The sequence below is a fragment of the Melanotaenia boesemani genome, chromosome 3 (genome assembly GCF_017639745.1).
Source record: "Melanotaenia boesemani isolate fMelBoe1 chromosome 3, fMelBoe1.pri, whole genome shotgun sequence".
NCBI lineage: Eukaryota > Metazoa > Chordata > Actinopteri > Atheriniformes > Melanotaeniidae > Melanotaenia > Melanotaenia boesemani.
In genome coordinates, this window is record NC_055684.1 from 12,358,483 (window position 1) to 12,371,660 (window position 13,178).

The 13,178-nt window shown below is 38.9% G+C and overlaps 1 protein-coding gene across 4 annotated transcripts in view; it reads right to left on the reverse strand.

Moving 5' to 3' along the window:
• Positions 1 to 13,178, reverse strand: part of ripor3 (RIPOR family member 3) — a 71,192-nt gene that overhangs the window by 4,556 nt on the left and 53,458 nt on the right. For all 4 annotated transcript variants that reach the window (XM_041981123.1, XM_041981125.1, XM_041981122.1 and 1 more), the window contains 12 exons: positions 8,141 to 8,204; positions 7,989 to 8,032; positions 7,309 to 7,434; positions 6,789 to 6,934; positions 4,174 to 4,300; positions 3,676 to 3,830; positions 3,269 to 3,478; positions 2,740 to 2,830; positions 2,104 to 2,370; positions 1,868 to 2,013; positions 1,609 to 1,774; positions 81 to 210 (listed from right to left, as the gene is read on the reverse strand). In XM_041981123.1, the coding sequence (XP_041837057.1) occupies positions 81 to 210; positions 1,609 to 1,774; positions 1,868 to 2,013; positions 2,104 to 2,370; positions 2,740 to 2,830; positions 3,269 to 3,478; positions 3,676 to 3,830; positions 4,174 to 4,300; positions 6,789 to 6,934; positions 7,309 to 7,434; positions 7,989 to 8,032; positions 8,141 to 8,204 (1,672 nt within the window). The remainder of the gene's footprint in view (positions 1 to 80; positions 211 to 1,608; positions 1,775 to 1,867; positions 2,014 to 2,103; positions 2,371 to 2,739; positions 2,831 to 3,268; positions 3,479 to 3,675; positions 3,831 to 4,173; positions 4,301 to 6,788; positions 6,935 to 7,308; positions 7,435 to 7,988; positions 8,033 to 8,140; positions 8,205 to 13,178) is intronic.

The window sequence follows — 13,178 nt, forward strand, 5'->3', positions numbered from 1 at the left end:
ACAGGTTGAACCTCAGTAAATCTATTATTTATTGCATTGATTGTCAGATTACAGTTAAGCATTTTTTTTTTCCCACTGACTGTCTTGAGCTGTGAGATTGTTGTTCTTCTCCAGCAGCAGACAGCTGATTCTGTCCAGGACCTCTGCTTGGTGAGACATCTCCTCCAGCAACTCCCTCTGAGATGGCCCGAAATCAACAGTTTTTATCATCTGAGGAAAAAAATCACACGCATTTGTGCGATTTTGAAATACAAATGGGAAATGGGCAATGGCTGTGGCTATGGTTTCCTCAAACAAATTCCTCTTATGATAAACCAAACACAGGTTGGGGAATTTGGTTTTCCTGCCATCAAGTGGTTCCTGAAGGCTCACACAGCACAACTGACCCTGCAGCTTCAAATGAATTATAATTTATATCTAAAGAGGGGAAGAGCTCAAATCTTAAGTCTGACATGTAGAAGAACAAACGAGTGTCCAGTTGCAGAGGAAAACGAATGGTTATATGATCACTTAAAGTTAAATGTTGACGATAAAATGATCACACACTCATGTTTATTTCTGACCAGGTGTAATTAAAATTTAGTCAACTAAAAAGAGGTAACAGGAAGTGTCATAATGTTTTGTTAGAATAAAGGCTGTCTACATGACTTGATGAAAACATGAGACATGGTCTACAAATAAAATCACCATAACCCAATTTTTTTAAATATATATAAAAAAAAGATTAAAATTTCAGCTTCTTTTTAAGCAGTTTAACTTATAGGAACCTTATCTTAGCTTGGCTGAATTAAACAGCTGATTTTATATCAAAAATGTTTTTAATATATTTCTCTCTTCCTAATCCCTACACTAACTTTTCTGAAACAGGTTGTGAACATGCTGTTTTTCCATATTGGGTATTAAATATTTGCTATGATTTTGTTTTTAAATTTAATTGACATTTAAAAAATGTCAATTAATTTATCTTTTGTAAACTTGTCCTGTCCATCACAGCAAGCAGAATTACAGTCTGATTGATGCCATCTTGTGTCTATTAGCCTCTGATAGAGGAAAGAGAAGAAAGACGAGACAAAGATGCAAAACATAGAAAACAACAGCAACAACAATAGAATCAAAATACAGACAGAAAAACCAGACAACCAGCTGTTACACCTGTTAAACTTCACAGAAAACATTGTATGACCTCTGTAAGAAGATAAAGCAGATAATCATCAGGATCACCTACAAGGAGACAAACAACAAAACCAGGAACACCTGGAAAAGACAATTATACCAAACTTTAAAGTAAAATATTACAAATATTTTAACTGCTAAAGCTGATACAAAAAGAGCCGTTGAGATGTTGAAGAAAAAAAAAATGACACCTCCAGTTGTTTTTCAATGCATAATACATCCACATAAGAAATAAGTGAAGTGCCACTGCTCCCTAAATAGTTTCATCTTCATGATGAAAGCCAGCTACTCATGCTCTAAAGAAGTACTTCAAACCACATTTTAACCATTCAGGTACAAATAGTGACTGAAATGTATTTCAATATCAGATAAAATATTCCTGTTAAGATCTGAGCTGTCATTCAGTCGATGTATGGCAACTTATGAGCATCCTACCTGCAACAGGATGCAGCATATATCCAGGTGTGTTTCCAGAGCTTGGTCAAGACCCCAGTTCCCAGAAGTCAGTGGGGCAAAAACCAGTTCTTCCTCAGAAGCCGACTGGCTGTCCTGAGAGAGGAGGCCAAGACTCCTCAGAGTGCTCTGTTGGAAGGAGCTGATGCTGAAGATAAAATAAAAAGGACAGACAAGCTGTGTAAAAACAAGTCGATGCAGAATGGAAGCTACAGTATACTCTGTCTGTTTGTGAACGCACCCGCTGTCTTTTAGCCTCAGGCTGCCCAAACAGGACGTGTCATCATCTGCATTGAAGTCATGTGACAGGAAGTCAAAGCTTTCCAAAACTTCTTCAACAGCTAGTGTCTCCTCTGATGATGAGCTTTTGAGCAGGGAGAGGTCGTTCTGGAGGAGCAGAGAAATATTAAGCATGTTTTTATTTATTTATTTAACAGATGTGTTTGTAAATGCGTTCACGTAGAAATACACAGGTACCTTCAGTATGGTCGCCAGATGCACTGTCTGGTGGTCCAGGGCTCGCAGCTCCTTGTCAGTGCAGCTTTGGCTCTGCAGTGTTTTCTCCAGCTCTGCAATCATGGCTCCTAGCTTGAGGGCCAGAGCCCTGCGTTGGGCCCCACTCACCCCCGGCCTGCCTGGTGTCAGAGCTGCAGTTGCTGTGGGTGAGGATGGAGAGGCAACTGTGGGCTGGGTGGATGGTGTTGGGGAGACTGTAGCAGAATACCCCTGATTGTCTGGGGACACCTAGAGTTAATGTGAGAAAACAATGAAGTTTGATGAGGCAAGAAGTGATGAAATAAGAGAGAGGACAATAGTTTCGCCCGGATGTCACAGGGAAGCTACCCGAAACCAACTCACAGATTTACTTTCTTACATTCATCACATTGCAAATGTGAATAGAACATTTTTGCTATTTTACTAGTCTACTTTGTTCAATACTGCTTTTTGCATATATGTTTAATGTATAATAATTACAATTTACCTGCAAATAGCAGGTACATACAAGTGATAAGAAATATGCAACAACCTCCCTACACACTAAAGATGCTGTAATTTATTTGTTTACGCAAAACCCAAGTTAGTGTTTCCAGTAGTTTTGCAACATCTTTTCACCTGCTTGTTGTCCTGCTGCACAGATGCACTGTATGTCTCAGGGTCTGGTTCTCCTGCTGTGTTTTTTCTGAGGATGTCCGGAGTGCTGGACCTGCATTCAAGGTGGAAACATAATAAAAACATTTTTACATTATCTAGTAACCAGACCTGCACAGAATCTCTCAAATCTGAAACCCTAACTTTCACAATAACTGACTGGTATCGCTTTCCTCCATATTTAAACAATAATGAAGGTTTTTGGACTATTTGAAGACATTGAATGGGACAGATTTATATCACCTCCTACATGGAAAGTGTGCTGTACCGGGTGTAAAGAGAATTTCAGAGTCAGAGATCTCTGCCTCATTCTGACCCTTGGTTTAACAGATTTCTTACACAATGTTGTTATTCCTGCTTGAACAGTGTCAAGGTCCCATTTAAACCCCCATTATTCCCGTTCTGATGGCTCGGTTTCTTTAACTAATAAAAATCAAATATATATTTATCATAAACTCTAAGAAGTAGTTCTGAGTGTTTTTGCGATCCTCACCTCTGTAAGGCAGCATCAGAAGCAAATTTATTCTCTCCTGCTGCTGAGGGAGTCTCTAATACACCTCCCCACTCTTCCTCACTAGCCTTCACATCCATCCTCTCCTCCATCTCCTGCTCCTCTTCCTCTCCAAGTGACAGCTGAGTCTGACTTCCTCCCAGACTGGTGCCTTGGCTGTGGCTGGAGGGGAAGCTGTGAGCCCGAGAGAGACTGTGGGGGAGTTGATTGTCACATACTACAGTTAGTATCCCAAACCATTAAAAAAGTCTTACTAAATAAAGCTGATTGAGGGTTTGGGTGTTTTTATTTAGTTATTTCTGCTGCACCAAATTCTAGTTTTGTTTGTACTTTCTTAATACAACAAAGTTGGTCTGTGATTTTTTTCTTTGGACTCCACTGATACAAACCTTCGAGTGCGTGGGCTTTGAGGGCTCGACGTGATGGAGGTGTGAGAAGGGTTGGACAGGTAGCTGAGCAGAGACACGCCTCCTCTGTTATGACGACTTTTAGGCAGCAGAGATGGAAGGGAACCCTCTTGATCCTGCAGCTGGCGCACCATTGACTAAAGAAAGGCAAGAAAAGGTATTTTCATATCAGACTGTAACATTACGTTTTATTAGTGTGTTGGTAACAGGTTTCAGGATAAAGATGCTGGTTCTGGGCAAGAAAAATGTAGATTTCACCATAAATTAACAAATATATATGCATTCATTCTTCATTGTCCATTACGTGAGGAAATTTAATGCACTAAAATTAAAACAGGTAAGAAAGACACTAGAAAACAATGCAGTGAATCACTTTCGCTCATTAACTCAGGTGTGTTTGCGTTCTGTATGAACCAAACTCTGTTCAGCTCCTCCCAAAATACCAGCACTTCTTTTCTGTGTGTGTGTTTGTGTACTTACTATGAAATATTTCTCTGTGAAGGACGGGGTGCTAGGTGCTGTCCAGCTGTAAACTGAACTCTTCCTGCTGGACACCGACTGCTTGCTGACAGACAGCGGCCTCATCCTCTCAGTGCTGTCAAACGGACTGCACACGGAGATGCAAATACATGATGAACATCAAGCTTTTTATTTAAGTTCTTTTTAAGATACAACCATAAATCAAAAAATAGTTGGAATGGTTTAGAAACTTTAAAAAAGGCCAATCTTAGATTACAAGCACCAGAGTTTTCATTGTAGAAAGTATGAACTTATGAAAATATTTCTTATTTTACTTTGTAGCCTAACAGAATTTGCTGGAATACATTTTTTATTTTCCAACCCTGCAACACATCCAAGAAATAACTGGGATAAAAGCAACTCATATAACAGGGATGTTGTTTTTTTGTTTTTTTTTTTTAAAAAAAAAGGAAATCCACAATCTGCACACATTACAGACATGGCTGAGGAAGAGGAGGGTATGGGTGCTGGACTGACCTGCGTATAGTCCTGACATGATCTCAAAAAAGAATATTAGAGGAGTTTTTTTAAAAAAAAAAACTTATTTAATTATTTATTGGATGTACTAAAGGCTGAAATCCAAAAATGGATTAATCTAAGAACTGAGGTTTTTAATTCCATTTTAATATTTGGATTACATAACATCCTTAGTGTTTATTTTTGAAAAAAAATCATGATAATATTCATGATTATCATCAGCCAGTCTCTCAGCTTTGTCCTTTTTTTTGCTAATCAATAAAAAATGATCTTAACTTTTTTGATTCTTTTTAAATAAAAATCCTGAAAATTATGCAATTTTAAGTAGAATTAATCAAAATTTTGCTTTCAAGGAACACATGAACTTGCTTACTTTGGGATTCAAGCTTCTTGCATTTAGACAGAAAGATTATTGCTGAATAAATGAACAATATTTACTTGTACTGTTGTGAGAATTTGTTCTTGATGGGAGTCACAGTGCTTGTATTAGAGTTTGCCATAGCATGCATCTTGTATGAAACCTAGCTTCATAGTGGGCAGCTTTGCTATATCCTAAAGTATTTAAGATATTGACATTGATTAAGCCAATAAATATAAATAGTTTTTCATCAGTATTAGACATTTTATACCTTGTTTCATGAAAATTATTCCTTCATTTGAATATATATTCAAATATATATATATATGTGATATAGGCACAGACTATACACCTTACAGTCAGTATTTTACGATCTGTAAATGCACAAATTACACTTCTACTCTCATTTGCTGCTTTCTTAGTATTTATTTTATCAATGGGGAAATTCCAGAACAGAGAGATCACCCTTTTCCAGAGGCCTGACACTGGTTGGACAACAGAAAACACATTTTTGTGGCGTTTTGTTTGTTGCAGACGGGCTTTTACAGCACGAGCCAAGTCTAAAGTTTGAATGCAAAATAAACAAATGGGGAAGGAAACAACAGTAGAGACTCACACTGAGTTTTAATGAAAAAAGATGCACACAAATGTTGTGAGCCTACCAGCAGTTGTATAAGCTGTGTTCATGATCACCAGCCTGGTTTCTTGGGTTTGAATTTGACTGAATGGAGTGCTACAGTGAAAATGCTCGGCTAGGTTGACTGATTGTTTCACTCGTTATAAAAACGTCAGCTTTTCTTGTCAGTCTGAGCTTTAAACAGGCACATTATTAACTTCTCCTGTTCTTGTTCAGCTAAATTTTAGCATATTTTTTATATCAGGAGTTCATCAGAACTTTATAGTTTCTGCTGTGGGTGTAGCCCAGGAGTCTTTTGTTTTGTTTTATGAGTGTGTTTCTGGCAGCCCTTTCCCATCTAACCGGGGAGGGTCTCTGAAATGTCCTCCACCTGGTTCCTCTAAAGTCTGAAATGTGATCTGTCATGCTGCAAGAGCACCACAGAGAGTGTTTATGTGTGTTTTAATATAGTGCGTGCATGTAAGCATGATGTACTGTAGGCTCTGTATAAGATCAGCTGCTTTAAAACAGCTGGCTCAGGTTAGATGTACGGAGTAAAGAAAATAACAGATTCTTCAGGACGTCTGGACATGAGTGTGTAAAAGATGTTGTTTGTATCATGTTTGTCCTTGTTTAGTAAAACGGAGTAAAAACTGATTGTTTTGCATGAGCTTGTTTGTTGCTGTGGTTTCCTCTGTAAAATTTCAGAGCTGGAAGTCAGAATGCAGGGCAGATTTCAGTTTGTTTTCTCTTCGTTCTACCTTTCTCCTGAGAAGAAGGAAATTCATGTAATTTTATCTTCACACAGGCAGCAGGACAGAGAGAGGGGCCACATTCATGAGGTCAAGACCGAAGTTCAATGAGACTTTTGCATATTTTGTACAACAAACAGGAATTTCCTGACACAGCTGTCCATCCATTTCCCTTATTCTACATTCTTTTCTTGGAATTTCACTGGTCTCTATCACCATCTCTTCAAACCTTCTTCCAAGCTGAGGAAATGCCTCTAGACTCAACATTATGCTGTCCTTTGCCACCACCTCATCAGTTTGCTTCATGTCAGGGGACTTAGAAAACAGAGGATTTTGATTCAAAGAGTCTGTGTGTGTGTCAGTGTCTCCGTACTTCCACGTGACCTCCAGCTGCAGCTTGATGGTTCCCAGCTCTGTGATGTCCACCAACATCAGCTGCGGCTTCACCACAAAGAAATCCGCGCTTGCACATGTTACCATGCCGACCAGCAGCCAACCCAAACCCTTTGCCTCCATCACCTGAAAAAACAGATTTCATGGATTAAAAACCCAAAGACATCCAGTAGATAACACAATCAATAAATAAATGATATAATGTCAACTATGGCTCAACATTTTAATTTCAACTGCTTCAGGTACCCTGAGTTGCATCATTTTAACCATCTAGTTGGAATGTGATGACAGAGGGAAAATTTTTAGGGGCTTACTTAAAACAAAACCCCCCAAAATCTTCATGATGAGGTTTAATCTGTTGATAAAAACCATGAAGTGTATTTGATGCAAAAGCACAGCAAATCTAATGATCATAACAAAGATGAGACTAAAAGTAACGTTTTTGAAGCATTAATAAAATCTGTCATTAACGTAAAATGTTGGGTTGCCTGTCATCAAACCTTGATCTCAAAGTTATGGTGTATGTATGGGAGGAAGACCATCTCCTCTTCATCCCAGAACTGAGTGTCGTCTGATTCGATTCTTCCTCTGATCCTCCATCTTTGACGGCCCAAACGCACCACCACCTGGTCATGAGACACCACCACACACATCATCAGCTTCTCACTATGTAACAACCCGTAACAACTTAAAAAAGAAGCTAACATTTCCATCATAACTGGAAGCCATTAACACAACAGTAGATGTAGATGATGCAGACTGGAGGTTTACTTGTGGTTTACTTGTGGCAGAGCCTCCAGTTATCAGGCCCCTCTTTGTGGAACCAGCTCCCAGTTTGTGTTCAGGAAACAGACACCTTCTCTGCCTTTAAGATTAGGCTTTAAACGTTCCTTTTTTGATAAAAGCCTATAGTTAGGGCTGCCTAAGTGATCATTAGCTATACGTTTAATCCCACGATACCCTGAGCTCCTCCCTGCACTTTTCCCTCTTTACACTTTATCCTTCAGTATAAAAAAATATAAATGACATCATGTTCCACATCTGGCTCTAATTCCAGACACGTTTTTAGTTGCGTAAAATAGTCTGAAGAAATGTTCTTTCTCCACTTTTTCTGCTCAGAGAAACAGTTTTTGGTTTTGGTGCCCACAAAACTCAAATGAAAGTGAACGGAGAAGCTCACCTCATATTGGTCTCCGGGGCAGAGTCGAGCGAAGCCAATCAGACCTGGAAGAAAAAACACATGTTGGGAGGGAAGCCTGAAGATTTTTGTGGCCTTGATAACCGGTGAGCTACTCTGGGATTTTGTGTGTGTGTATGTGTGTGTGTGCACACCCTTCATCTTGACATGTAGTTCTCCAAGTAGGATTTCTAAATCTCCTTCCATAGCTGACATGTCCTGCAGAGCAGAAGAAGAACAGTTAAGACAATAAAGGATAAAAGAGATGATGCTGTGTCTGGCTGCCTTTTTGAGCGAGATTAACAGCAGATTTTATTGCGATTCTGATGGATCCTTTTCTATTTTTTCTATCACAAAGAAAACTGGAGAGTTTTGTTGATACTCTCCAATATTGATGTTTTAGTGTTAATCTCTGTCCATGTTTGGTATTTCAGCCCATTATTGCAGTTCTTAACTGGTTTCCTTCTGCATGTCGATTAGTTCGACCTCATATGTTAGTTTGTATATTTTTTCCTTGTTCAGTCCATTTCCACAATGCTCATGTAGTCTTGTTTTTCTGTTCGTAACACCTTTGTGTTATGTGTTAAGTTCGTCAGTATCTTTGCTCCTCAGTTTTCTTTACATTCCTACATAACGTATATGTCATTTCCTCTCATGAAAGTCTTGTTAGGCTTGTTCTCTTCCCTAAAGTAGCACAATGTAACTTTTTGACCTTTAAAATGTCTGTTTTCACTTGTTTTAATGGCATTGTGACATTTATTTTATACATTCCTGGAGCTGTTGTTGCCTTGCAGCGTCTCTAGGCTGAGAAACTACACTGAACAATTTTTTTTCCCCTTAGGATGCTGCCACTTTACAGCGGCATTTTGCTTTACGCCACCATGTCACACACAATTTGATATCAACACACTGGCCATTTTGAAAGTGCACTATGGCTGATTCAGCACAGAAACATATGAAGACATCATTAGAAGAAGAGAGGCAAAGAAAAAGAGACATGGGAGCAAAAGATAAACCTTCAGAGTCTACTTTAGACTGAGTTTTACTGGCTGGAGAGAGCTTAGAGTACAGGTTGGATGCAGGGTGGATGCTGAATTAGTTGCCAGTATGGGGCACCTCACTGAGCTCTCCCAAAGCTCAGTAATGCTGCTTTAATTCATTTTTTCCTAACAGGATTTTTTTTTTCTTCACTTTTTTCCTTGTTTGAACTTCTTCCCTGTCTCTTTACCCAGATGCCCTGGACCATTGGTTTTCCTGCTTTCTTTTATTCCCCCCACAAAATCAATCAGTTTGTCATCCTGTCATTCTCCTTCCCCACCACCTCCCAACTCCACCTTCTACAGTTTCCCAAGAAGTCTGCTTCCATAGACTCCAGGCCTTTCCCATCATCCGTCACGTTTTGCCTCGGAGCAACATACGACCCTAATCACTAAACTTCATTATAATTATTTGTCCATCAACCTTTTATTTGATCTCTCCTTGTTGAATGCACTTCATCATACTTGTGGAAAACAAACTGGACTCAGATTGAAGTTCAGCTGCTGGAAAAGGGAGAGCGGATGCTGTTAATGGAAAAATTACTGACTGAACTAAAATAATCCACATCCCTTGCTGAGGACTGCTGCATGATTACTATTTCAGCCTTTACTAACATGAAACGGTGTTTATGATTGTTACTGCTGTTCTTTAAAACCACCTCACACGATGAACATCAAGCTACCAAGGAATGCTGGCAATGCTCATAAAAGCTGCAGTAATCAACTTCCCAGTTTATAGTACAGGTGTTTGTTGCAAGTAAAGGAAACTAGTATTTTAAGCATTTATCCCACCCCCTCACTCACTCATCTTGTTATCTAATAAATTAATGAATAAATAAAATCATATCTGGACAAACTCGGACTGTTCTCTTAGTTATCCGAGTTAAACCCTGGAAAGAATAAATCTTATAAAAATCTAAATTTGGCATGATGACAGCAAAACAGCTAAACAGCAAGAATTCTCAACTAAGAAAACTTAAAATAAATTATTATTGTATACCATTAAATGAAGCCATGTTTGTCTTAATGAGTAAGTCCTGGAGAAGAGGCCGAGCAGATGAAGCAGCATATGGGGCAGGTCGCTGCCGCCTCCTGTGTGGGCTCATGTTGCAGGAAGCTGCACAGTTCGACCAAAACTGAAAACCAAGTGGCCAATTTACGAGTGTAGGGGAATTTGTAGAACCTGCACCGACACTGTTACCACCAAGTTCCCAGACAAAGATCAGCTACAGTTGAAAAGAGTGTGGTCTGTTGTATTTGGATACTATTTACTGTGACTTTACACTCCTCAAAAGGAAAGAAAATGTGAAATAATGTTAACATGTTGTACTATGATCTAATATCGATTTAGAGCTAAAGCTGCATCTTTTTTTTTTTTTTTTTGGCTAGCCTGAAATTTTTATTATTTATTCTGTGCGCCATCTTCATTTATTCGTCAAATTGTTCCATTTTCTATCTCTTAAAATATTCAGACACACCTCACTATTGCAGACATGTACTCATTTCATTATGGGAATGCTATTTTTGGGGCAGAGGCCTAAAAAAACGGAAAGAGGGCTTCAGACATGAATGCAAATTGTTGAAAGCACTTATCAATCTGTAAATGTGCTGGAAAATTTCTTTGGGACATACAGGTGTGTGTTATGATTATTTAAAGTTTGAAGGGTGTAAATTTATTTACTATCAAACCACATTTTGAAATCAGTTGTTTATACACTTAAAGAACAAACGCCTCATCTGCATCATCTATGGAGTTAAATTCACTTTGAGACATACCGAGTGCAGCTCATTTTCACCAGAAATTGTGAAAAAAACATTTACCCACACGTTGAAAACAAAAGTTTTGCAGTCCAGACATAAAATAATTTTTGTCCGTACTGGAACTCTGATCAGACTGTGTGTGCGGTTTTCAAAGTGTTTTTAAACATCTCAACCTGATTAAGCTCATCAGTTCTAAACCTAAATGTGTGTGTGAAAATACCTCTTTTGAAATCTTTATACATTAAAATAATGACACTGTTTCATAGGCATCTTCAGAACCTACAGAACAGCGACTTGTGCCAAAACAAACAAAAAGAAAGCCAATAATGAGACCTGAGCTGCAACATTTTCAACAGCTTATAAATCTTTCTTTCAGATAAAAAAAAAGGGACAAATTTGGGGTCTTATCTTTTCCTCTTCTTAAGAAAAAGTCAAAACGTTGGTCACTCCGACAAAGATTAAGGCTCCATGAGTTGAGAAGGAAATGAAGGAGAGGTGGGCTGTAATTTATTTAATTTGCAAGTAGCTGAAATCCCTGATTTTTATTTGCATAAAGACTCTACAACTCCTCTGACCCACTTAAACCTGAGAGGGTTTACTGGAGGAGCACTTCAGAGGCTCATGAACCTCAAAACGTGTGAATACAGTGTTTAGCACTTTGTGTGGTCCAGAGACACAAACAGCAGTGCTGCTGCCAACAGTGCTGACCTCCGTCTGCTTACTCAGTTATGCTGAAGAGTGAAAATAGTTTCAGAAAAACTAGAACATCAAGGCTGGTCGTGTACAGAAGACTGGATGAAAGGCAGAGTGAGTGAGGACAGAAACGTGTTAGAGACTGCTGCATGTGTCAAAGCACAGACAGACAGATGAGTCTTCAGTTTTTTGTTAATGGCCCTTACCCTGTGGCTGCAAACAGAAAAATCGCTGTGGGACCATCATTTACACACTATATTTGTTCATTTAGAAACATTATGACCTTTAGAAGCAGGTTTGGCCCACTGCTTTTGAGTGATGATGGATAAATAGTTGAAATTTTTGGCCTGAGTGCATTTCCATTGAAGTTTACAGATTCTTGGTACAATTTGAAAGGAGAGAGAAGCCGGATGGACACCTGGTGTACAATTAAAGATTTGAGTTGTGTGTTATAGAGATGGGGTGTTATAGTGTATTGTAGAGATAGGGTATACACATACAAGCTCATAGTTCGGCCTACTCCTTTTCAGAAATGTGATGAGAAGGAAATGTTAAGCTGTAAATGTAAATGATAGAACATGTTTAAAATAAACTATCTACTCATTAAAGAGGAGGAATAAATATTTATTAATACTATACTCATTGTGGGGCAGGGAAATAGATGACATAGAGAAAACTAACTCAAGCCAATATCCTCACCTAATCAAAATACTGATGTGGCCAACATTTAGCTGATGTTCTACAGTTCTAACATATTGTAAAAACAGTGTCAGTTTGAAGATCAGAGGCAGCATTTGGAGTACTTCATACTTAAGTAGGTAACGCAGTACGTGTTACTCTACACCTTTTTCAGTAACGACTAATCTTACTATTTCCAAACCAGTAAACAAATTAAAGTTACTTATCCAAATCACTGTGCGTTACTAGTTTTGTCATTTTCCTTAGTAAAAACATATATTTGCTTTCTTTTTGCGTCTCGGGGAATTACATCACGTATGCCACAAGTCACGTTTTTATCATGCCAGCAACACAAACATAAACAATGGAGGGAGGAGAGAGATGCACGTTTTCTAGCTCATGTCACTTTTTTAGATCTGTCAGAAATGTGTTCAGCTGAGAATGAAAGTGATGGCCCACTGCCTCTTCCCCTGCACCACAGGTGTGCTTCACACACCATCAACATCATTTCTACAAGCGATGTGGAGAAATATTTAACCACCAATGCATAGAGCAAGACTGTGTATAGGAGCAGCACAGCAACATGCACAGCTCTTTGGACCAAATCAAGTAGATGTACTCTTGCATCAGAAACAGTGGAGGAAGTCAGCAAAAGAAAGCTCCTGGTACCAACATCCACAAGGTGCATTTCCTTTTCTGATGCTGTAAAGAAAATTTCAGAAATCCACGTGAGCTGAATACTCTGTGCACCAAGCTGGGAGTTAAGTGCTTCAAAGATAGAGTACCAGTTCCTGCACAAGTACTGCACGACCCTGAAGCCTCTGACTGCAGCACTGGGCATTTTACAAGGCGATTGTCCTTTTGGGGCTTTGCTACCTGCATTTAAAGCTCTAATGCAGAAGACCCTGGCTGTGAAAGGATCCCTCTCCAGGGTGACTGTAGGCCTTCAAGATGCCATAGTGCAAGTTTGTTCCATCTTTAAGATGGTTAAAATTTATTGCATCACATCATCTATGAATATTGA